This window comes from Labeo rohita, chromosome 1, assembly GCF_022985175.1.
Source record: "Labeo rohita strain BAU-BD-2019 chromosome 1, IGBB_LRoh.1.0, whole genome shotgun sequence".
Classification (NCBI taxonomy): Eukaryota; Metazoa; Chordata; class Actinopteri; order Cypriniformes; family Cyprinidae; genus Labeo; species Labeo rohita.
In genome coordinates, this window is record NC_066869.1 from 35550045 (window position 1) to 35575425 (window position 25381).

The 25381-nt window shown below is 34.7% G+C and overlaps 3 protein-coding genes across 4 annotated transcripts in view; 2 read left to right on the forward strand and 1 right to left on the reverse strand.

Annotated features, from left to right (window-relative positions):
- On the forward strand, positions 1–5091 carry tmem144a (transmembrane protein 144a). 2 transcript variants are annotated; one of them, XM_051119078.1, is made up of 12 exons: positions 1–214; positions 301–462; positions 1185–1310; positions 1382–1478; positions 1558–1638; positions 1773–1851; positions 2273–2349; positions 2754–2872; positions 2950–3069; positions 3759–3856; positions 3951–4004; positions 4098–5091. In XM_051119078.1, exons 1-12 carry the CDS (start codon positions 136–138, stop codon positions 4179–4181), a joined length of 1176 nt encoding a protein of 391 aa, XP_050975035.1. In that variant the 5' UTR covers positions 1–135; the 3' UTR covers positions 4182–5091. The 2 variants fall into 2 exon arrangements, with proteins under 2 accessions (XP_050975035.1, XP_050975043.1); XM_051119086.1 differs by having other exon boundaries at positions 2–214; positions 304–462.
- Positions 5092–5163: 72 nt separating this feature from the next.
- med28 (mediator complex subunit 28) lies at positions 5164–7398 on the reverse strand. Its single transcript, XM_051119095.1, has 4 exons — positions 7205–7398; positions 6832–6898; positions 5958–6070; positions 5164–5798 (listed from the first exon to the last, which is right to left on the reverse strand). Exons 1-4 carry the CDS (start codon positions 7364–7366, stop codon positions 5601–5603), a joined length of 540 nt encoding a protein of 179 aa, XP_050975052.1. The 5' UTR covers positions 7367–7398; the 3' UTR covers positions 5164–5600.
- A 3132-nt stretch (positions 7399–10530) lies between these two features.
- Positions 10531–25381, forward strand: part of npy1r (neuropeptide Y receptor Y1) — a 29995-nt gene continuing 15144 nt past the window's right edge. Inside the window, exons 1-2 of the mRNA XM_051120743.1 lie at positions 10531–10643; positions 19359–20197. Coding sequence (XP_050976700.1) covers positions 19472–20197 — 726 coding nt within the window. The 5' untranslated portion in view covers positions 10531–10643; positions 19359–19471. The remainder of the gene's footprint in view (positions 10644–19358; positions 20198–25381) is intronic.

Below are 25381 nucleotides of genomic sequence, written 5' to 3' on the forward strand. Positions count from 1 at the left end.
ATGTGATACTGCCTGTCAGCTGACACGGAAGTAAACTCACACTTTTTCATTGAACAGCTCAGGCGATCTCCGCCTCAAAGTAGCTTTTATAAACATTTTTAATTGCTTGAATGCTGTTGCTTGTGTATCTATAACATGAGTTCTCGCGTGGCCGCGCTCATCTTTACGCTCCTCTGCGTGTTGTCCATCGGCGCCGCGCAACACCTGGACACAGGTAACAAATAAAAAATGGATTAACTGCATTGCATAACTAAAAACACTTGCTGACCTTGATGAGTAAAACACACAACTATGATTCAGTAGAGTGGCTATCAGACGGTTCAAGCGGATCCGTGGAGCTTCAGCAAGAATCCAACAGCACCAACTCATCTGATCTGACTTATGGATTCATATCCTGCGCTGTAGCAGTAGTCTTCTATGGGAGCAACTTCGTACCAGTGAAAAAAATAGACACTGGTGATGGTTAGTCAGTCCTTTCTTAGTTTTTGACACTTTGTTGTGATTTTGCCTGTATTCTTTATGCCACATTACATGTTTGTGGTACTGTCAACAAAAATGCCCTTGTTATATAAATAAGTCTGCCTTCATTGAACCACCCTCAGTGTCAAAATTGTATGAGTTTATTTCTTCAGTGGAACACAAAGGAGCCACAAAAGTCGAAGTCTCTATTTGCTTTCACTGTATGTTAAAGTCACCCAATGAAAGCGAATGGTAACTGAGGATGTCCTGTCTCTTTTATGTTCCATGGAAAGTCATATAGGCTTGGAAACTAGAGTAAATAATGGATGATTTGCCAAAATAGCTGGTTTGAATTTAAATCACAGTTTGGTCAGTTACCCGGATGGAAATCCCGGTTGAGTTTGGCCAACCACAAACGCGTTTTGTTCCTCAGACATTTATTTTACACTCTTCTCCTTGATTTGTTATAACTTTGGCAGTCTATAGTGCTCCAAATGTTTTTCCCGGTCAGACCGATTAGTACAGCCCAAAACATGACAATAATTGACCATTTTCTCCAGCAATAATCAGGAAAATATGTGTGTTTCATTCAGTAGCATTGTTCATGTTCCATGCCGCCAATATGGCTGATTGATGATTCTAAGAAAAGAAAATGTTGTAGCAGTTAGAGTTTGTTCAATAACATTTAATTAATTTTCAGTTTACCTTACTGTGTTTATGTGCAGGTATGTTTTTCCAGTGGATTCTATGTGCTGCTATATGGACAGTCTCCCTAGTGGTAAACATCATTCTGCATAGTCCAAAGTTTTGGCCTCTTGCTATGCTGGGAGGTGCCATCTGGGCTACTGGTAACATCTTATTATTTAATATGCTGTTAATGATGATACAGTATGATCAAACGTAAAGCCTTATGTATGTGTATATATAACTGTAGTTCCTATTGTAAAGACTATTGGACTCGGTCTTGGTCTTCTTATATGGGCTTTGTTTAATCTGCTTTTGGGTTGGGCCAGCTCACGGTAAGGGAAATTTGATTTCAGAATCCATTTATCAGTGACATAAACACACAGGCACACTGATTATTGCTGCTGATTTTAGGTTTGGCTGGTTTGGTATTGGTGCAGAGACTGTTTCCAAACCAATACTGAACTCCTGTGGAGCAGGTCTTTGTTTACTTAGGTAAACATGCATGCATTCATATTTTTTTTTGTGAGTCAGAAATTTCAAAATGTGATGTTACTTTTAAGTTGTTAAGTTTTAAGCACTTCTTTTTCCTTCACCCTTTTTCTTTTAATTTTTGTATGTGTTTACAGTGCCATTGTTTTTTTCTTTGTGAAGACTGACATTCAAAGATCTGCAACATCTGAAGAAACACCATTAATAATAGACCATGTATGTTGACACTATTTGCTAATGAATTTAAGTTTTTATAGAGTGCCTAAGAGACATGGAGACTGGGGGAAAATGAGATTAAAGGAAAAATAATTTTTCAGTGCTTTTGTGTTCCCTTGAAAAAACACACGTTTGCATGTAAAACTGTTATTTGTGAGTGCAAAGTTTATCGGAGAAACACAAAATATTTGCAAGACGACTCAAAAGCATTGCGTTCCCCTGATAATCTTTGGTTTTGCTCCAAATTGTTCTATAGGAGCTAACAGAATGTTTCTCAGAGGAATGGAAAAGCATTTAAATATATATTTTCCTCACATCTCATATTTTTTTCCATCACCGTGTTTCTTTAGAAGCTTTTAAATTTTTAAATATTTTGTGTTCGAATAATCCAGTTAATTTATTTCATTAATTTCACTCGAAGGCTGTGAACGCAGAAACTGTGGTAACAACGGATGATTCCTGGGTGGATGCATTAAGACCACGCAACAAACGTCTTGTGTATGTACATATCGCAGTTATGTGACCCATTACACACTTTTCTAGCACCTTACGTACATAATATTTGTATATAGACCAATAATTTCAATTGTTATACATCATCAGCATCAAAAATCAACCTTTATTTTATATTTTAGTTTTTTTTTTTGCATTCTGCATTTTGCATTTTGCAAATTGTACTTGTACAGTTGAGGTCAAAAGTTTACATACACCTTGCACAATCTGCAAAATGTTAATTATTTGACAAAAATACGAGGGGTCATACAAAATGCATGTTATTTTTTTATTCAGTACTGACCTGAATAAGATATTTCACATAAGACGTTTACATATAGTCATATCTAAAAGAATAATGCATTTATAAATTTGTTTATAATAAGAGCTGTAAATGTTATGTTTTGCAGTGGAACATTTCTTGCTGTTGTGGCTGGACTGCTGTATGGATCATCATTTGTTCCAGTTCTGTATATTAAAAATCATGCATCAGATCCAAACAGCCAATACAGTGGGGCTAGCCAGTTTGGTAAATCCAGATTACCTTATTATAAGCATTATTTGAATTCTTAAATATAACCTATTATGCATTTGGTTTCTTTGTAGATCTGGATTATGTCTTTGCACAATATAGTGGGATTTTCCTAACTAGTACAGTGTATTTCCTCCTGTACTGTGCCATCAAAAAAAACAGACCTCAAGTTTTTTCTAGAGCAGTACTGCCAGGTAACACCAACATTTCAATTTAAAGGAATAGTTGACCCAGAAATGTGCTGACCGTTTTTCTGAAAATGTACTTTCTGTCAGGCCATCCAAGATATAGATGAGTTTGTTTCTTCATTGGAACAGATTTGGAGAAATTTAGCTTTACATCACTTGCTCACCAATGGATCCTCTGAATGGGTGCCATCAGATTGAGAGTCCAAACAGCTGATAAAAACATCACAATAATTAATTCACATGACAAAAGTCCATCCTTGTGAAGTAAAATGGTGAAGTGAAATGTTGCATGTTTGTCAGAAACAATCCATCAAGGCACTAAATTTAAAACCGGTTAATAAACCATTGCTTTTGGCCGAGTTCATAATAATGCATTCAGATCTGATTTAGACTCTCTTCCTTTGTAAATTTTGCTTGATCTGTGCATAATTCTCTCCTGATTTCGACTAGATACATTTTTCACAAATAAAATATTTTAGAAAAAGAGGATTCATATTTGGACTAGAGTCATGTGGATTATTATGATGTTTTTATCCGCTATTTGGACTCTCATTCTGATGGCACCCATTCACTGCAGGGGATTTTGGCTGAACTATTCCTGTAATTTACATTTCCTTTAGTTTCATTTTCTTTCTTCCGCATACCTTTGCATACCTGATGTCATGTTGTACATGATGTTATTTTTTCCCTTGTAGGATTCCTTTCTGGCATTATGTGGGGTGTAGCCACATGCTGCTGGTTTCTTGCCAACCACTACCTCAGCCCTGTAGTGAGCTTCCCCATTATCACAACAGTGAGTGACAGAGAGATCTCAAAAGAGTGTATCTTATTGTAACTTTCACACAGTATTTTTTCTTTTCAAATAATGTGTGTTTGGTTCATTCCAGGTTCCTGGATTGATTGCAGCTCTTTGGGGTGTTGTTGTGTTCAGAGAAGTGAAGGTAAATACTTGTGTGTGTATGAGTTCTGTTCCCGCTGTCTACTGCTTTTGTCTTTTTGTATTGAACTCTTCATTTCTCCTCTCTCTCCCTCAGGGCTGTCGAAATTACATTGTCCTCATCATTGCTTTCTGTCTTGTTTTATCTGGGGCATTATTGACTGCATTTTCAAAGGTTTAAAGGTCTTGTTTTATTTTAGACAAGCAAAAATGCAAAGGAAAAAAAAACAGGTTTAGTTTTAACATTTTAGGTTTATCTTTTAAAATCACTTCTGATGTTTTAAATATTGCAAATTAGATTTATCATGCATTTTATACAGGTTATGCAGCTACAAAAACCTGAACATACTGAAGAACAATATTGTTTATATCAGGGAGGGATATGGTCCTAAAATATATAAGATACTTGAACTGTTACAGCAATATCAGCACAGATGTTATGTTAAATGTTTTTTTTTTTTATTTTTGTTGTATTCGCATTAACACACTTTTTAGAAGTCATGTTTACACTGTAATGGACCTCATTTTACTGTATGTTTGCACATGTAATGGTTGTTTTTTTGATACTGATGCATTTACTGCAGGATAAATGGCAAATGAACCTTGACAATGCATATTTTCTCTCCAAATTCTTCTTTTGTATTTCCAGTTATTCTCAATGGTGATTCTCAGTATTGTAATAGAGTATTTTATTTTTCTGTATATTAAATTTAAGTCTGAGGTGTTTTTTTTCCCCTCAGTGATTTTTGCATTACAATAATCGGGGGGAAATATCATGAATGTCACCATGCAAAAAAAGTTAATGGTTTTAAAAGTAGGCTTTATTTTCTTTATATATAACATGTTATGAAGTTTCTTTTTTTCTTTTATTTGATTTTGTAATGAAAAGTCATGACATTTTGTAATGCTCTTTACTAGTTTAACCTATTTATTGATAAACAGATTATAATAGGTTATTTCATTGCTGCCAAATTTTGTCACAGGCCTTAGTTTTTTTTTTTTATTTGTTTTGTACTTTATTAAAAGGGAAATAAAAATTCAGTCACAAATGCAAAGAATTTGTGAGTTTATGGATTTGTGGGTAGTTGAAAAATAACTTGAAAATGTTGATTATATTATAAAATGGAAAAAGAGCTGAGTAGAGAAAGATGTAATACAAGGGAGATAGAGCGCACAATTTTTAATTATGACAAAACATGTTTATTTTAAACTTTACAAAATGTGTTTTAATAAAATATGAACAATGTAAAAAAAAATTATGCCACTTAGTTCTCTCTAACTAAAGCCCTTTCTGCTCATTTTAGCTCTACAAACATGTACTTGAAATATTAAAAATGTGATTAACTTATCACATTTCCTACCTAACAAATTTAGTTTTAAGTATACCTATGACTTCAGAATGATGACCTCCTGGCCGATCTACCGATTCCTCATAAGAGATAAGTGTCAGTAATGTCCTTTAGCACCTCTTGAAACATATCATAGATGTACATAACATGACAAAAACATCAAGAGTCCACAACAAAAGCTGAACACAGAGAGAGAGAGAGAGAGTGGCCCCTGGAACAGTCTGAACAGGGTTCTGATCCCTGTACATGCTTCAGTTTGGTTTCATGGGAGCAGGGATGTTGGCTGAGGCCTGTTCTAGGAAAGCCAGTGGACCCTGTGGCAGTTCTGTGGGCTTCTTATGCTGGACGTTGATGTCCTCCAACACCTGCTGCCAATGATGGATCTTGGTAAGATGTTTCTGAATAAGCATTTCTTTCCTCTGAAGTTCATTTTTAAGTTCTGATGCATCCTGAAACCCAGAACAGCACATATAATCAATGTTTCAAATGTTACAATGGAACTGTAAGAGTTTTAAAATGTTCATGAAGTTGGTATTGGATTAAATAACTTATGGTTGGATTTTAAACAATGCTACAGATAATTTAACAAAGCAAAAATATGGGTTTACCTCTTTTTCCACCTGTTCTGGTTTTTGTACAGACAGCTGCAGTCTTTTCTGAAGGAAAAAACATTCAGTCTGTCTGGCTACATCCAGAAATTTCTGTATACACTGATCAACCCCTGCAATACATGACGCACAAAAAAAATTACAGGTAAAGCCACGGTTTTACATGCTTTGGCCATTTTTGAGATTTTTAACTATTTTACTTTCATGACTAGTGGGGAAAAAATTCAATATACACTTTACCTATGTCTGTAAAATTAACCGTGTCTGTTGATTTCAATGACAACACATACCTTTAAAAAAAAACTGCTAGGCCAGAAATCTCTGCTTCAGCAGAACTTACATACACTAGTCAACATTTGAAGTGGAAGAGTTATCATTAAAATAAAACAATACCTGTTTTTGTCTTAAGACAACATTGATTAAGTTTTTTGATTCACTTGAAATGTTGACTACTGTATACCAAACTTACAGGTTTATTCCTGTCTATATTCTAAAGGTTTTTACAGAGAAATCTGTTCTTATATTTTTTGCCTCATTTGTATAGGCTTACATTCTGTTCCTAAAACATGGTGATTTTTTTCCCTGGCTTTTGACAGTATTTTCTGATTTGTGGGGTGATTAAAAAATCTGTACAAACTATTGACTCCAGTAAATCAACAAAATGAAACCAAACTTTTGTAATACCACAGTATTCATATTACACTACTGTAATATCATGGTATTTCTTTTTTTTTTTTTTTTGAAACAGCTTGTAGTATGTGTGTATATATATATATATATAATGAATATGGTAATTATTAAGTATTTATCAACGTTCCCTTGTGATTATCTTTATAAGAAACAATAGAAGAAAGAAAAAAATAATTAAAAATACCAGTCCGAATTTCTTCCTGGTCTGTTCCGTTCACGTAGTCTTGGCTGACAAGAGATGCAAAACACGCCTGTGATAATCAAACACATTAAAGGACAGATTAAAAGACAAAATCTAAAATAATGACACCACTGATTATATAGACTAAACTATAAATACAAAATACAAAAATAAAATCATTTCAATCTACAAACATGCAAACAATTTCTACTGCATGCATAAAATGCTTAACGTTGTTTAAATTAAATATAAAAGAAGAACACATTCATGTTAAACATATATATATATATATATATATATATAAGTTTCCGTCGCTCTTGGTATGATTGTACAGAAAATCTATTACTCGCAGCAGCAGTTTTCTCAATCTCCTCACCTCGAAAGAAGCTTCCAGCTCATCTACTAAAGTGTTATTTGCCCCTCTATTACCAGAAGGACCTGTGAGAAGCCCTGGCTGACCTGGACCCCCAGGACCCGTAGGTGGATGGGATCCAGGAGGCTGCTGACCAGGGAACATACCGCCCATGGACGACGCCATTTTCCACTATCAACAACAACTCTTCTTCCCGTGCGTCAAAAGACGTCACAGTCTAAATGAAGGTGTAATGTACCCCACCTAGTGCACAGGACGGGTAATGCAATTCATTCATGCCAAGTATTCATGCGATAGATAGATAGATAGATAGATAGATAGATAGATAGATAGATAGATAGATAGATAGATAGATAGATAGATAGATAGATAGATAGATCACATCACATCACACATCTCAAGCTCTTCATCAATATTATTAAACTTTAGGGGCAAAATTGTTCAGCGTGCTGGAAGATGCCACAACTGTGAGCCATAACTTATTTATTCAATGTATGTATTATGGAAAAAGAAAGAAAATTTAAATCTGTTTTAATAAAACCAATCCTTGAGACATAAAAGTGGGCTACCCACACTTTTGTATCCATTGTGTCCTGAAAACCAGACTTTGAAGTTTTCAGCTTCGTGCCATTGGACATTGTTCATTACACACACACGGATGAATAACAGCTCAAAATTCGCCATTTCGACCTTCCCACTGATTTTTTCCACAGAAGTCTGAGGAAAAAGTACCAGCCAGATGAAAAGTGACAGCTCGCACAAACAGGTCAAATAGAAAGTTCACTGACATTTAAAAGAGCTTGAGCTTCGGAGCTACTTCTAATGTAATTGGCAGAAAAATCTATAGAGCATCTGTCTAGTTGTCATTAAGTGTCAGAAGAGTGTTTCAAAGCGTATTCAGTGACCTGTGGGCTTCCAGTTATTGGAGAACATAGTTTTACCAAATTTTGTGTCTAATTCGTGTCCAATGGAACAAGAAAGAAAGTAATGATTTACAATGACAGCAAAATTATTTTAGAAGAGCTAAAGAACCTCTTAAATAGAGCAAACCTTTTCGGTTATGTTCATATGGATTTCTATCCATTAACATACACTTGAACTCACTTTTTCTCACTACTTTATTCCACCAGATGGCGCTGCTCCATTCAGTAAGAGAGATTTCACAACATCACACCTACAGCTCTATTGGAACGTTTCACTGGGTGTGTTGGAACTAATTCCACAGCTTTTGTCAGGTAAGTTTATTTTTTAAATGCCAGTTTCTGAGACGTCTTGGCTACAAAAAGAGGCTGAATATTTACACTTTTAACACCCAGAAATTTTCAGCAAAATCTAAACTGTAAAAACAATTTACAAAACAGCTAAAATGTAAAGGTAACTGGATGAATTGTATGAAATGTACTATTAAAATGCATGTGGCAACTTGAATTTGCCTTGACCACCTGACATGAATGACAAATTTTTGTTCTGAGAACATAATTCAATCTTTCGGTTAAAATGTATCATCATCAGTCTATATTTGACTCTTGCGTTAGTGTGCCAGTGTGATTTATCGTGTTCACTTGTTTACAGGAGCTATTACAAAAATATTGACATTTCAGTTTGGAAGACAGAATTCAGAGAAAATACTGTCATTTAAAAGGGTTTTGGACTATAGCCTATGTTTGAAACTTTGAACCCTGTGACAACTTGCCCCGGGGCCCCCTATATTTTTCCTATGCCCTAACTAAGAAAGTACTCAGAACTTTGACTAATGTTTTGGCAAGTTTCTCTTAAAGTTATAAACAAACATTCTTCCAGTAAAATCAGTAGAATGTTCGCTCAAAGTTATCTGGTCTTTAATAACGTTCTGAAAACGTTAGCACAGACACACACATACAAGCGTCATTTATACGCACACTACTAGTCAAAAGTTTTTGAACAGTAAGCTTTTTAAAGATTTTATTTTTTTTTTAATTAAGTCTCTTCTCCTCACCAAGCTTGCATTTATTTCATCCAAAATACAGCAAAAGCAATAATACTGTAAAATAGTTTTACTTTTTAAAATAACTGCTTTCTATATGAATTTTAAAATGTAATTTATTCCTGTAATCAAAGCTACATTTTCAGCATCATTACTCCAGTCTTCAGTGTCACATGATTCTTCAGAAATCATTCTAATATGCTGATTTGCTGTTCAAGAAACATTTATTATTAGTAGTAGTAGTAGTAGTAGTATTATCAGTTTAGTACATTTTTTTCATGATTCTTTGATGAAAGATCCAAAGATCAGCATTTAGCCTATCTGAAATAAAAAGTTTTTGTAACATTATACACTATACCGTTCAAAAGTTTGGAGTCAGTAGAACTTTTTTAAGGGAAAAAATGAGCAAGGAAGCTTTAAATTGATCAAAAGTGATGATAAAGACATATATAATGTTACAAAAGATTTTTATTTCAGATAAATGCTGTTCTGCTGAACCTTCTATTCATCAAAGAAACCTGAAAAATATTTACTTAACATAATAATAATAATAATAATAATAATAATAATAATAATAATAAATGTTTTTTCATTTATCAAAATATCTATCAAAATAGTAAAATGATTTTTGAAGGATCATGTGATTGGAGCAGCATATATATATATATATATATATATATATATATATATGTATATATATATATATATATATGTTTGTTTATATTTATATATATATATATATATATTATTTTTTATTTATTTATTCATTAATTTTTTTAAATAAATGCAGGCTTAGAGACTTTAAAAACATTAAAAATCTTGCTGTTCTTGGAAGGTTTTTTTTTTTTTTTTTTTTTTTTGCTAAATGTTTTGGATGATTGTCTAATAAACATATTTTTTTACAGAACGTTTAGAAAACATTAAAAACGTATCGTTAATATACGTCAACCATTACAAATCCACTAAAAGAATGCTCAGAAAGTTCAACAAATTTTACAAAGAAGAAGATGAAAGGCAAAATGCACCGTTCAGTGGACAGAATTCTTAAAAGAACCAGTTATTTCTTACTGTAGCCTAAAGAACATTGTTACAATATTTTCACTATAAAGAACCTTTTTTGTACAATGGAAATGTTGCAGTGATGTTAAAGGTTCTTCGTGGAACCATATTCCAATTTATATATATTTAAGTGTCATATTTATTAAATGGCAACGCTTTTAGAAGAACTAGAGACCAGTTTTCAACAGCTTTTGAATAAGTGTCATGCTATGAATGCATCACCGCGTCATGTTGTGAATTAGTGGCGTTGGGTGATTTCGGACAGCCATGGACCCCCGCGTGAGTAACGCTTGTGCAGAGGCGCAGTTGAGCCAGCTGTCAGTTCAGTGTGCGCGGGGAAGTGTCAGTGCTGCGCACACACACGTTCACTCATTCAGACTGATGGAGACCCGCGCGTACCTTCAGGTCTGACCGCCGCAGGTAAGACTCCGGAACGCGTTTTTTGGAAACATGCCGAACCTCTCCACTCGAGCGTCATTATTTCTGTTTTTCCGCGCACGAAAATGTCATGTTATTATTTAAGAACAACCAGCCACGCAGTGCGATTCAATCTTCTTCTATACGGTTGATGTTATTCTGGTTCGTTAAAATGGGATTCACAACAGCACGTTTTGGCTGCAGGTGAAAACGCAGTGAAGTATAGGATAAATAGGTTTTGCTAATTTCAGAATGCGTTATAAAATAAACTTTACGCGCACAGACGCGCGATACCGAGCGCAGCTGGTGGGCAAGAAGAAATGGATCATTAGGTTATGTGGACTACCTGGAGGACTTTGTTTACGAAACATTAAACGAAAGCACTTAACTCAGGAGTTTGCAGGCGAATAACGCGCAATAATTGATCTTAATGCTCTCAGCTAAACGGTCTCTCCTGAGAACGAAAAGACAGTGAGAAGAAGCCTCGCACGCCTAAATGTTCTCCTCGGATGTGTTCTTTTTCTCTTAAGGATTTAATGGCACATTTCAGATGTGGCATTAAATCCTGAAGATTAAATCCTTAAGATCAAAATCCAATCTTTTTGCGTCTTATCAAGATTGTATTTCAGCACTAGATACATATTATTGTAACTGCTGTCATATTCTGTGGATTTGTTTTTTATGGTGCTCTATAAATTCCTGGTGTAGACTGAAAATATCAAAGTTCATTTTGTGTCATTATTCTTCTAGCCTAAGGATGTCTGATGCTATGTGTGTTATGAAAGACAGTAATGTTTTCATATTTTAATCGTGGATTGTGGAATAATTATTGTGCTTCTGACATATTTTTTCGCCCTTAATTTTGCATCGTTGGAAGTGTTTAGAGCACCTGACTTAGACTTCTACACGCATGAGTAAGAATCCAGTTTTAATGTCTATCAGACACTACAAAAAAAAGACATCAGGCATTAGATTTCATTTAAGACATGCTTTCTCTGTCTCACTGTTTTATTTTTCTCCTTGCCTTCTTCTGTCAGTCAAAATGTCACTGTGTTCATCCATCCTTCTATATCTCAGTGCTTGTCTTTTTGTACTGCGATTCTCGCTTGTTTGGTTCCCATGGCTCCCAATGACTCTTCTTGGAAAGAAAATTTCATATTTTTTAATATAAACTCATCTCTTCTCAATGCTCAATTTGAAGGTTCCATCATATCAGATTGATTACGCACACAATCTCTCGATTTCTTCAATGAATGTCTCCATGAGGCTCTAGAAAGACCACAGTCGATGACCTAATTATATTGTCATGGCAATGGCATTAAAAGTGTCTGCTGATTCACTGACAGACAATAAACACATTCATTTTATAGCTTATCAGCTCATTTTAAAGATGGAGCAATCTTGACCATACTCATTTTTTGAAGTCACAAATGTGCCTGGAATGCTTATAGTTCTAGATAATCAACACGGCCACTTCTGTGACAAATATTACACCCTTCTGTTTAAATGGAAGGTTTATCCCAAAAGGAAATTTCTGTCATTAATTACTCACCCTCGTGTTGTTCCAAACCAGTAAGGCCTTCATTTATCTTCAGAACACAAATTAAGATATTTTTGATAACATTCTGAGAGCTTTCTGACCCTGCATAGACCCGTAATTCAACTGATACGTTCAAGGACACTGTTAAAGGGATATTTCACCCAAAAATGAAAATTTGATGTTTATCTGTTTACCCCCAGGGCATCGAAGATGTAGATGGCTTTGTTTCTTCAGTAGAACACAAACAAAGATTTTTAATTTGAACCATTGCAGTCTGTCAGTCATATAATGGCAGTCAATGGGATCCACGGCTTTGAGAGTCAAAAAAAACATACACAGACAAAACCAAATTAAACCCTGCGGCTCATAACCATACATTGAGGTGTTAAGACACAAAACAATTGGTCTGTGCAAGAAACTGAAATGGTATTTATATCATTTTTTACCTCTGATCCACCGCAATGTCCAACTGTCCTGAGCGCAGTCACAACAATCTTTTAGTTTTTAATCTGTTGCAACAATCAGGATTTGGTTCAGTTCGCTTCCGCGCATGCGTCTACTATGCCAGAGCACATTGAAGCACAACGCGCCGGCTATAAATACTGTTTAGTTTCTTGCATATACCGATTGTTTAATGTCTTAAGACCTCAATGTATCATCACAAGCCACAAGGTTTAATTTGGTTTTGTCTGTGTATGTTTTTTTGACTCTCAAAGCCGTGGGTCCCATTTACTGCCATTATATGGCTGACAGACTTCAACGGTTTAAGTTAAAAATCTTTGTTTGTGTTCTACTGAAGAAACAAAGTCACCTACATCTTGGATGCCCTGGGGGGGTAAGCAGATGAACTCAAAATTTCATTTTTGGGTGAACTATTCCTTTAAAATAGTCTATGTAACATCAGTGGTTCAAACGTAATTTTATGAAGCTATGAGAATACTTATGAGAAAACAAAAATAACTACTTTATTAAACAATTTCACTTCTTCTGTGTCAGTCAGTGTGCATTCACAACACAAGTGTGTGCATTCCTCTGCTTTCATGAATGCGTGGTGGAGACTGACACAGAAGAGAAGAAATTGATGAATAAAGTAGTTATTTTTGTTTTCTTTCTGCACAAAAAGTATTCTCGTAGCATCATAAAATTACTGATGAAGCACTGATGTTACTGATGGACTATTTTAAGGATGTTCTTACTGCCTTTCTGGGCCTTGAACGTGGTAGTTGCATCGCTGTTTATGCAGGGTCAGAAGCTCCTCATATTTAATCAAAATATCTTAATCTGTGACCTTGTACCATAAAACCAGTCATAAGGGTCAATTTTTTTTAAGTTAAGATGTATACCTCATCTGAAAGCTGATAAGCTGATAAGCTTTCCGTTGATGTATGATTTGTTCATATTAATATTGTTGATTTGTTGATATTACAAAATTTGGCCAAGATACAACTATTTAAATATCTGGAATCTGAGAAAATATTGAGAAAATCGCCTTTAGTTGTCCAAATGAAGTTCTTAGCAATGCATATTAATAATCAAAAATTAAGTTTTGATATATTTATGGTATGAATATTACAAAATATCTTTATGGAACGTGATCTTTACCTAATATGTTAATGATGTTTGGCATAAAAGAAACATTTTGACCCATACAATGTGTTGTTGGCTATTGCTACAAATATACCTGTGCTACGTATGGTCCAGGGTCACATTTGTGTTCAGAAGATGAACAAAGGTCTTACGGGTTTGGAACGACATGAGGGTGAATAATTAATGACAGAATTTACATTTTTGGATGAACTATCCCTTTAATTCTCTCATGGAGCCTCATAAATAAAAAGTCAGAATAATCAAGTATGTTTGTTTTATTTTATTGTTATTGACAACATGTCAAATGCAATCGCTGTATAATGTTCACCTGGAGATTCATTAATATGTATGCTGTGAAAATGATGATTTCTTATCTCATTCACATCAGACCAAACTAATAGAGCTATTCTTTCGGTCAGTTTTTAGATAAATTTTAATATAGCACACAGTTTGCATTGACTAATGATGTGTCAAGGTTCTGCCTAAACCTTCACTGTAAAAAATAACATGCAGGTTTGGAACAATTTCATGGTGAGTAAATAATAACCAAATTTTTATTTTTGGGTCACCTATACCCCCTACGCTAATGTGGAATACTGATCTTCTTAGAACAGCTGGGAATTAACTCTGTGACCATCAACTCTGGAAGAAACAGTGGACACTAGATCAAAGAAAAGATGGCAAATGTGAAATCAGGCAGATCCTAAAACAAAGCACTGGAATGTCAAAAAACAAAAGTAGGGCAGGAACCTTGTTCAGTCCATCGGTTGTTATTTGATGTTTATGAGGAAGAAATAATTGGAGAAGTCCAGTATATGCAACCAGAGGCAAGTTGTTTTTACTGGAATTTCAAGTAATGACATTTTGTTAAAAAAAATCAATACGTCTGGAAAGTAGAGGGGATGAATTTCCATTTTGTGCCAACTTAAAAGAGTGCAGCTTGTCTGAAAGGTTTTATGTCTGTTAAACAGTTCTTTTCAAGAGACAAACAGACCTGTCAGATTGTCATTCAGTGAATGCTCTTTTCTATTGAAGCAAAACTACCAAAGTCTTAAACATAACCCAGATATGCTTTATGCATACATTATATACCCAAGATACCCAAACAGCCAAACCTCTTGCAAGTTTTAAAAAAACATCTGAAGACTGCGAGCACTCGACTCAAACCTGCAAATGCAATGACACTTTTCTTTCACCGTTTCTTCCTTTTATCTCTGTTCTAGTGTCTAGTTCTCTGAACAATCTTGGAAGTTATGGCAGCACTTCTCATGTTACCACTTCCAAAGGATGAATCGCTGCTCATTTTTAAGTCGCTTTGAATAAAAGAGTCTGTTAAATGATTAAAGATAAATGTCAGTGCGATAAGAGACTGTTATTCACACAGTTTATGTATTAATGAGGTTCTGCTGGAGCATTAAGCACTTGGTTGTGTTATTTGTCATAGCGTTTGCCATATGTTGTCTATAATGATAAAATAAATTAAACATACCCTTACAGTAATTGGTAACTTCTTTCAAACATTACTTGAGTTTTAAATGACATTGTTTTTCTGAGTGATTTCTCAGTAGCTTATTATCTAATTTAACATCGCTGAAATACATTTTTAATACCTAATTAGTTTTTTTTCCCATTATAGGCATGCAAAGGCAAATGAATGACTCCTGCTCCATCTTGACATTTAAGTGCCTGCTTCAAATGCTGGCGTATTCCCTTTGTAGCCCACTCTACTCTTAAGGTCACTTTGTAGAACGGTACCATCTAGGGAATACTCTGCACAGAGCATGTGAACAGCCTGCCATTTAGCCTCAGTCTATCGGGATTAGCCACCGACTGCATATCCCATTGCAGTTCATGCGCTACGAGACCATGGTACTGTAAGCGTATTGGCCTGCTATGACTAAGAAAGGTTAGTTAGAGATTCACGGCAGGGCTTCCAGTAATATTTCTGTTGTTTGAATTCATATTTAGGCAATTTATTTACAATAACTGAATATGTGGAATTATAAACCAGTGAATTTGGAGTTGAATTTGGCTGCTGATAGAGACAGAAGAAAAGGGAGCGGGAGATGAAAGAACCAGAGACCTAAAACCAGGAGGCTTTGCCACCTCTGTTACCTTGACAACCTGTTTCAGATTCTGATATACAGACCAATGCAAGTTATTCATAGAGTTTATGTCTGTACTTATGTCTGAAAGTAAAATTATGACACATGATGTATACTGTATGTGTGTTTATATATCATAGCTCACTTACAGATTGAAATTTTCCTGATAATTTACTCACCCCCATGTCATCCAAGATGTTCATGTCTTTCTTTCTTCAGTCAAAAAGAAATTAAGGTTTTTGAGGAAAACGTTCCATTTTTCTCTCAATAGTGGACTTCAATAGGGATCAACGGGTTGAAAGTCCAAATTGCGTTTTCAATGCAGCTTCAAAGGGCTCTACATGATCCCAATCAAGGAATAAGGGTCTTATCTAGCGAAACGATCAGCCATTTTCTAAAAAATATTCAAATTTGTATACTTTCTAACCTCAAATGTTCATCTTGCTCTAGCTTGACCTCACTCATTACGTAATCATGCACGTGTAAAGTAGCCAGAAGTACCGTTTCAGTATTTACAAAGCGAACGTGCAAAGAAAGTCAAACTCCCTTTACAAAAATGTTAAAACAACAATGGCGGACAATTTTTTGAGCTTTTTGCCCTACCCTGTGCCTGGTTTTTGAATCAGAGTACACAGACATAGAACTAACAACGCTTGACCTAATTATGTAATGCGCAAAGACACGCATGCGCATCACTAGTGCAAGACGAACATTTATGGTTAAAAAGTATATACATTTGTATTTTTTTTATAGAAAATGACCGATCGTTTCGCTAGATGAGACCCTTATTCCTCAGCTGGAATCGTTTAGAGCCCTTTGAAGCTGCATTGAAACTGCAGTTTGGACCTTCAACCCATTGGCTCCCATTGAAGTCCACTATATGGAGAAAAACAATGGAATGTTTTCCTTAAAAACATTAATTTCTTTTTGACTAAGGAAAGAAAGACATGAAAATCTTGGATGACATGGGGGTGAGTAAATTATCAGGATTTTTTTATTCTGGAAGTGAACTAATCCTTTAAAGGAGAAGTCCACTTCCAAAACAAAGATTCACATATAATGTACTCACCCCATTGTCATCCAAGATGTTCATGTCTTTCTTTCTTCAGTCGTAAAGAAATTCTGGGTTTTTTTAAAGAAAACATTTCAGCATTTTTCTTCATAATCCAAAAAGCAGTTTAAATGCAGCTTCAAATGATCCCAAATGCAGTTGTAAACAATCCCAGCCAAGGAAGAAGGGTCTTATCTAGCAAAATGATCGGTTATTTTAATAAAAGAAATACAATTTAAATACTTTTTATTCTTAAACGCTCGTCTTCGTCTCCCTGAACTCTGTGTTTTCTGGCTCAAGACAGTTAGGGTATGTCAAAAGACACCAATCGTATTTTCTCCTCAACTTCAAAAATCATTTCAAAATCATCCTACATTGCTGCAGAAGTACTGACCCAGTCTTTGCAAAGTGAGCATGCAAAGAAGATCAAACGCCATTAACAAAAAAGGTAAAACAACGATATAGGACAATTTTGAAGTTGAGGGAGAACATGAGATGGGAGTTTTTCGACATACCCTAACAGTCATGAACAGGAACAAATTCAGTTTAGGCAGAGTGAGACAAGACGAGCGTTTGACATTAAAAGTATATAAATTGTATTATTTTTATGAAAATAACCGATCGATATGCTAGATAACACCCTTCTTCCTCGGCTGGGATCGTTTACAACCACATTTGGGATCGTTTGAAGCCGCAATTAAACTACATTTTGGAAGTTCAAAATCGGGGTACCATATCAGTCCATTATATGAAGAAAAATGCTGAAATGTTTTCCTCAAAAAACATAATTTCTTTACAACTGAAGAAAGAAAGACATGAACATCTTGGATGACAATGGGATGAGTACATTATATGTGAATCTTTGTTTTGGAAGTGGACTTCTCCTTTAAAGAAATTTGAAGAGAATTAGTGATGTCTTAATATGTAAAAATGCAGAAAGGTGGTTTAGGGAATAGAAACCAATGAATATTGAAGCCAGTGAGGTTACAGTTTATTTTGAGGTGTTGTTGTTACAGTGTAATTACACAAACAAGTAAAAAAGTCATTTTTTTTTTGTTTGTTTTATCAAATGTAAATTCATGTCCCAGTCACATTTTTCATGGTAAAATAAGCATTTTCAGAAAGAGAGAGAGAGAGAACAACAATTAAATTTTATTTTATATTTTTACATTAGTAATCAATATTATGTTTATTAAAGATAAGTATAGTTAGTGTTTTTAATCATTTTACATTTATTCTAAAATAACAACTCAAGGCAGTAACAATTTAAACAATATATTTTATTTGTAAACATATGTTCAGCTGTTTTTTAATAGTTAACTTTAAACTATTTTTGAATTTTTTGGATCATCAGTCATCAAAACTCTGTAAATATTGGTGACAGACACAGAGATTTACCTTAAATTTCACCAAGCTGATTACCCACAGATCATGTTTTTCAGGCCCTTATTTTGATGTAACAAAGTGCTTATATCTCATATCTAAGTATGTGAGTTGTTTTACTTTTTTAAATTAGTCTTTCCATTAACGTCATTATATTGTTTATTTAAACTGATTCGCGATGCAGAACGCATACAAACACGAGGCAAGTTTTATCGCACAAACCAACCACAGGGGATCATAACCAATCATATTGCAATGGAGGCGTGACTCATGTGACTTTGCCCCACTCATTCTTAATTACCCCCCACTAAACCCACCGCACACTTTAGGGGTTCTGTTGAAACTCAACGGGCTCAGGGGAAGCAAGACAGACGCTGACTCCTGCTGTAACTTTACCTGCTGGTGTCACTGTTGGACAGTGCTTCTTTCGAAAAACGAGTGATTTATACACTTTTTAATGTTATATTTTGTAATACAATTTTTTTCTCATCCAATTTTTTTGATGAGAGGAAGCACCCCTGGTAAGTACATGCAACATGTGTAACTACATGTTAAAATAAAGTATTACTGTCAATGGAAAATGCTTAGATGTGTGTGTATGTGTATAGGCTGAAATCCAATGGTTTCATTCAAAATATTACCCAGTAGCTCAGCCAGGAGTATTTAGTTTTTTAATTTTAAGAAGAATTGAGTGCCAAAATCTTAATTAACTTCTTAATTCCATGCATACCATGCAGGCTTAATTAAATAGCTTTTAGAAATGGAAAACATTATTATTATTTTTTAATGTCATTACATCGCCTGTGGAATTCTGCTGGATGATTGAAGATAATTACGCAATTAAATTTGCATTACTTGCCCTTTCAAAGTGTAATATAAGTCTTAGAAATAAAGGTCAACAAGGCTAAGGTCAATAGAAAATGTGATGCTTGAAGATTAAAATAACTCTTTATTAAAGGGGTCATCGGATGCAGTTCACTTATACATGTGACAGTAGAGACAGGCTTGTCTTTTCTGAGTATTGATTTAAATGTTTTCTTATGTCTCCACAGTGTGTTGTCAGAATTACAAAAACATGGTCCTGGAAAGATTGTTACCTGGAAGGAAGAAGTCTATGATGACTTGATATAAACCAACACTAACTAACTGCACAGGAGGCGGAACAATGCCAGACTCTGCCTTCTCTCCACCAGCTCCACCAATCACTGCTCTGAACTGTTCTTTGGACGCATCAAATTGCTCCTTCGCTAACCTCTCTACAATCGCATATGGCGATGAGTGCTACGGCAGCCACTCTTTGTTTGTCGTGATGGCCATTGCCTACAGTGCCGTGGTGCTGTTGGGTGTCATCGGCAACCTGACTCTCATCCTTGTCATCACAAGACAGCGGGAACTTCACAACGTCACAAATGTCCTCATCGCAAACCTCTCTGTTTCAGACCTGCTGATGTCCCTAGTGTGTCTGCCATTCACCTTTATCTACACCTTCATGGACCACTGGGTTTTTGGCGCAGTCATGTGCAAACTCAACAGCCTGGTCCAGTGCTGCTCCGTCTCAGTGTCCATCTTCTCCTTGGTTCTGATCGCTATTGAGAGACACCAGCTCATCCTGCACCCTCGCGGATGGAGGCCCAGCCTGAACCATGCCTGTCTGGGCATCAGCCTCACTTGGGCCCTGGCTGCCCTCACTGCTACACCTTTTCTGTTGTTCTCCAGGGTGACAGACGCCCCTCTGAAGCAGTTGCCTTCAGTGTTTCAGGAGCAGTACAGAGGAAAGGTGGTGTGTGTGGAGGAGTGGCCCTCTAGAGAAATCAAACTCACCTACACCACTGGCATGCTGGTGCTGCAATATATCACTCCTCTTACATTTATCTTCATCTGTTACTTGAAGGTAAGACCAGAGAGACAAGTGAGAAGGGATGGTGGTATGCTGTAAAAATATAAATGTAAGTCTATGTCATGTGTGAGTCGTGTATGTACACTACCGTTCAAAAGTTTGGGGTCAGTAAGACTTGTAATAGTCTTTAAAGAAGTCTCTTATGCTCATCAAGGCTGCATTTATTTGATTAAAAATATAGAAAAAAAAACAAATAATGTTTTTTATTTTAACATACTTTAAAGTAGAATTTATTCCTGTGATGAAAAGCTGAATTTTTATCAGCTGTTACTCCAGTCTTAAGTGTCACATGATCCTTCAGAAATCATTCTAATATGCAGATTTATTATTAGAATGATCAGTGTTGGATAATATCAACAGTTGTGCTGCCAAATATTTTTTGGAACCTGTGATTTTTTTTTTTTTTTTTTTTTTTTCAGGATTCTTTCATGAATAACAAGTTTAAAAATTACAGTGTTTATTCAAAATATAAATATTTTATAACAATGTAAATTATTTATTATTAACTTTTAATAAACTTTTAATTATTAACTTAATACATCCTTGGTGAATAAAAGTATTAATTTCTTAAAAAAAAAAAAAAAAAGAAACAATAAAAATGTACTGACCCCAAACTTTTGAACGGTAGTGTATATGTATAAATTTAGATGCATACATAAAGCAGTATCATTCATTGTTTGAGGTCAGACAGATTGTAACTGTGAGTTATTAAGTCAGAATTATGAGATATAAACTCAGAATTCTAACTTTTTTTTTCTCAGAATTGCAAGTTCATATCTCACAATTTACTTATTTTTCAGAATTGCGAGTTTATATCTCAAAATTCTAAGAGAAAAGTCAGAATCATGAGTTTATATGACAATTCTGAGGAAAAAAGTCAGAATTGCGAGATATAAGCTCACAATTGTGAAAAAAAAAGTTAAAATTGCGAGATACAAACTCACATTTGTGAGGAAAAAAAGTCAAAATTGAGAGTTCAATTCTGCGGAAAAAAGTCAGAATTTTGAGTTTATATCTCACAATTCTGTCTTTATAAGTTCATAATTGCAAAAACAAAGTCAAAATCATATCTATCAAATTTATATCTTGCATGTCTGAGAAAAAAAAAGTCAGAATTGTGATTTTATTTCATGCAATTCTTGGGGAAAAAAGTCGGAATTGTGAGATATAAGCTCACAATTGCGAGAAAAAAGTCAGAATTGCGAGTTTATATTACACAATTCTGAGGAAAAAAGTGCATTTTGAGTTTATATAGAGAAATAGTCAATTGCGAGATACAAACTCGCATATGTGAGAAAAAAGTCAGAATCGCAAGTTTATATTACGCAATTCTGAGGAAAAAAGTCAGAATTTTGAGTTTATATTTCGCAATTCTGTCTTTATAAGCTCACAATTGCAAAAACAAAGTCAAAACTGTGAGATGAAAACTCACATTTGCGAGAAAAAAGTCAGAATTGCGAGTTTGTATTACGCAATTGTAAGGAAAAAAGTCGGAATTGTGCAATTTCACAATCTTGCAATTTTGACTATAACTCAATTGTGAGTTTATATTTTGCAGTTCTGAGAAAAAAAGTCAGATTTGCGAGTCTATGTTGCACAATTCTGAGGAAAAAAGTCTGAATTTTGAGTTTATATCGTAGTTCAGAGGAAAAAAGTCAGAACTGCAAGTTTAAATTGTGCAGTTCTGAGGAAAAAAGTCTGAATTTTGAGTTTATATCTCACAATTCTGTCTTTATAAGCTCACAATTGCAAAAACAAAGTTAAAACTGTGAGATGAAAACTCACATTTGCAAGAAAAAAGTCAGAATTGCAAGTTTATATTGTGCAATTCTGAGGAAAAAAGTCAGAATTGTGATATTATATCATGCAATTCTGAGGAAAAAAGTCAGAATTGTGAGATATAAGCTCACAATTGCGAGAAAAAAGTCTTTATTGCGAGATACAAACTCGCATTTGTGAGAAAAAAAGTCAGAAATAATAATTTGTATCACACAATTAGAAAAAGAGTCAGAATTGTGAGATAAAACTTTGCAATAACCTTTTTTATTTTTTATTCAGTGGTGGAAACAGGCTTACACATTTTATTCAGCAGTGCTTCATTACATTTTTCGAAAGTGACAGTAAAGACTTTTTACATTGCTAAAATAAAGTATAATAATATATGTTGAGAGAGAGAGAGAAAGATTAAATAATGAATGAAATAATGAAAATTCTGCCATTATGTACTCTGAAAAACTTGCTTGCTGCACTGCAAAAAAAGCTTATCTTACTTAGTATTTTTGTCTTGTAGTCTTGAAATATCTAAAAATTCTTAAATCAAGATGGATTTACTAGATAAGGAAAGTAAATGACATAAGATGTTTAGTCTTGTTTTCTGAGGGCAATAAAAGTCTAAATTAAGTGAATTTTGTTTAAAACAAGTAAAGTGATCTGCCAGTGGGGAAAGTAAAATACTCTTAAAACAAGATTATTTTTCTTACTCCACTGGCAGATAATTTTACATGTTTTAAGCTAAATTCTTAAATTGCAAAATTGATTGATTGATTGATTGATTGATTTATTTTGGATAACTAGACTAAATATCTTATGTCATTTTGCTTTTCTAATAAATGCATCCTAATTTAAGAATTTTTAGACATTTTAACTAGAAACAAGACAAAAAATACTAAGATAAGCCTTTTTTGCAGTGTATTAATTTTTCTGTGGAACACTCAAAAACAGACAAACACACAAAAATACATACACTGAATATCTATATATAAATCTTTTCCGCTGTTATTTTAATAGATTGACCTTGTGCTGAAGTCATTATTCACTGTTCAAATTCACTAATCAGATATGCCACCTATGACGCATACTGGATGTCAGCATCATCAAACGTCATCGCTGGTTCTTGAGTGTCTCTTGACCACATGTCATGATGTAGAACCCTAGACATCATTCTAGGAATCATAGACAAAATATTTGATTTGAGAGCTGCTGCAGAGATCAAGATGATCAGGAAATAATTTACTTAAATTACGGCTTGTTCCTCACGAAAGGCTATTATATTGCTTTCAGAAGGGTTGGCTTGTAGTGCATGAATCATACAGACCACTAATGTGTTTTTGTCTTTTTTTGAAGCTTGTAGTCTGTGGTCGCTATGAACGGTTGCTTTATGGAAAAGATCAATGTTACACTTCTCATTGCTGTCTCAGTGAGAAGTACTATAGAAGTCTCTTATATTGTTTCCAATGGGTTTACTTTAGAATACTAACTGAAGTTGAAAATTTGATTTTCCCTTCAAGGTTTTTCCTAAAAGACTTCCTAATACAATTTTCCACGGCACTGAATAATGTATTGTTTTTTGGGGTGCTACATGCTCATTTCTTTCAGTCAGTTTGAAGACACTTGAAGACACAATTTATTCCATATCCTTATGTTAGGCTGAACAGAACCAAGCCCTACAGTCTAGTACACGTGTCTTGTGAAAGACTATGATATTCAAGCAAACGTACTGTACATGTTTGTTGCTCTTTTCCTGTCCCTGGGTAGTTCAGCTTATGTCTGACCAGTGAGGTTAGGGGTGGGTGAGATGCCACTAAGAGCTTTGCAGTTTGACATTTATTCAGGCTTATCTAAGTGGGTTTGGTACTTATTTGTAAATGTTAAGCTGGCATACTTAATAGATTTCAATTTAATAGTGAGTGGTTATCCATCAGAAGAGGCACAAGAGGCCCAGACTCCACAAACCTTTGTCAAGTAAAGAAATAAACAAACTGTTTTTTTAATCCTAAAGACCTTGATTAGCTGGATCAGGTGTGTTTGATTAGGGTTGGAGCTAAACTGTGCAGAGCTGTTGCCCTCCAGGAATTGAGTTTGAGGCACAAGAAGCCCAGACTCCACAAACCTTTGTCAAGTAAAGAAATAAACAAACAGTTTTGTAAACAGTTAATAATGTGCATAATTGCAATGTGTAAAAATGTTTAGAATTTTTTTTCATGTTTGGTACCCTAGGCCAGAGGTTTTCAAACCTTTTGATGCCACCCAAATATGATAGTTCACCCGAAAATGAAAATTCTGTCAATAATTATTAACCCTCATGTCGTTTCAAATCTGTAAGAGCTTCATTTATCTTTGGAACACAAATTAACATTGCATTGACAACAATGCAACTCACACATTCAAGCCCCAGAAAGGTAGTAAGGACATCGTTAAAATAGTCCATGTGGCTTCAGTGGTTCAAACGCTGGGTTTCCATCCATAGTTACAAATTTATCAAAGAGAACAAAATTGTCACTTCCTGATAAACTGACACTGTATCTTACTATATATAATACACTGTAATTTTCATATATAATAACTTGCACCTCAGAGCGAGCAGACGAAACACAGTAAATGTGATTATTTCTTTCGAAGGTGGATGCCTGCTGTTTGGGAACGCAGTCGTGTAAGACAGTTCGGGAAGGCAATTATACAGAAATACTTTGTCGACAGACTTTGCTCAGGCATTTCAGAATGACCATAACTACATTTTAGATGCCGTGGAACGAGATCGGTGCACTGGTTAGACGGGTTTTGTCGTCCCATAGCCCAAAGTCACATTTTTTTATGCTTATGGAGGAATTTATTTGGCAAATGCGTTTCCATCTCCCGTTATTCGCATTAACCCTTTGTCACACAAGTCAAAAACCACCTCAAGCAAGTGTAAAAACTTTTTTGCGAATTAAGGGATTTTTATTTCCATCAAACGTTTCTGATGCGATACTTCAAAATGCACATAAAAACAGCGTGGTACTTTTTGTGGACAAAGAAAACAAAAATAATTACTTTATTCAACAGTTTATTCTCTTCCGTGTCAGTCTTTGACACGCATTTGTTGCCTTACTTTTATGAAAAAAAGCAAACAAAAGCACAGTCTCAAATAGCTGTTCGACTACACTGCAAAAAAATGCTTTTCTTAGATTTTTTTGTCTTGTTTCCAGCCAAAATATCTAAAAATTCTAAAATCAAGAAGGACTTTCTGGACAAGCAAAAATTATTGTCTTGTTTTCAGAAAAAACAAGTCAAAATTAAGTGACTTTTTGCTTAAAACAAGCAAAATAATCTGCCAGTGGGGTAAGCAAAATAATCTTGTTTTCTGCTTGAGATAAGATTATTTTTCTTACCCCATTGTCAGATTATTTTGCTTGTTCTAAG

Excerpts from the sequence above, each read along its gene's own strand:
- med28 (XM_051119095.1), bottom strand. The coding sequence starts at position 7,366 with ATGGCGTCGTCCATGGGCGGTATGTTCCCTGGTCAGCAGCCTCCTGGA. Across the intron at positions 6,071-6,831 it reads CCAGGAAGAAATTCGGACTG|GGGTTGATCAGTGTATACAG; the intron begins GTATTTTTAATT and ends CATGTATTGCAG. Across the intron at positions 5,799-5,957 it reads CAGAACAGGTGGAAAAAGAG|GATGCATCAGAACTTAAAAA; the intron begins GTAAACCCATAT and ends TCTGGGTTTCAG.
- tmem144a (XM_051119078.1), top strand. The coding sequence starts at position 136 with ATGAGTTCTCGCGTGGCCGCGCTCATCTTTACGCTCCTCTGCGTGTTG. Across the intron at positions 1,311-1,381 it reads TGCCATCTGGGCTACTGGTA|ATATAACTGTAGTTCCTATT; the intron begins ACATCTTATTAT and ends ATGTATGTGTAT. Across the intron at positions 1,852-2,272 it reads CACCATTAATAATAGACCAT|GCTGTGAACGCAGAAACTGT; the intron begins GTATGTTGACAC and ends TTTCACTCGAAG.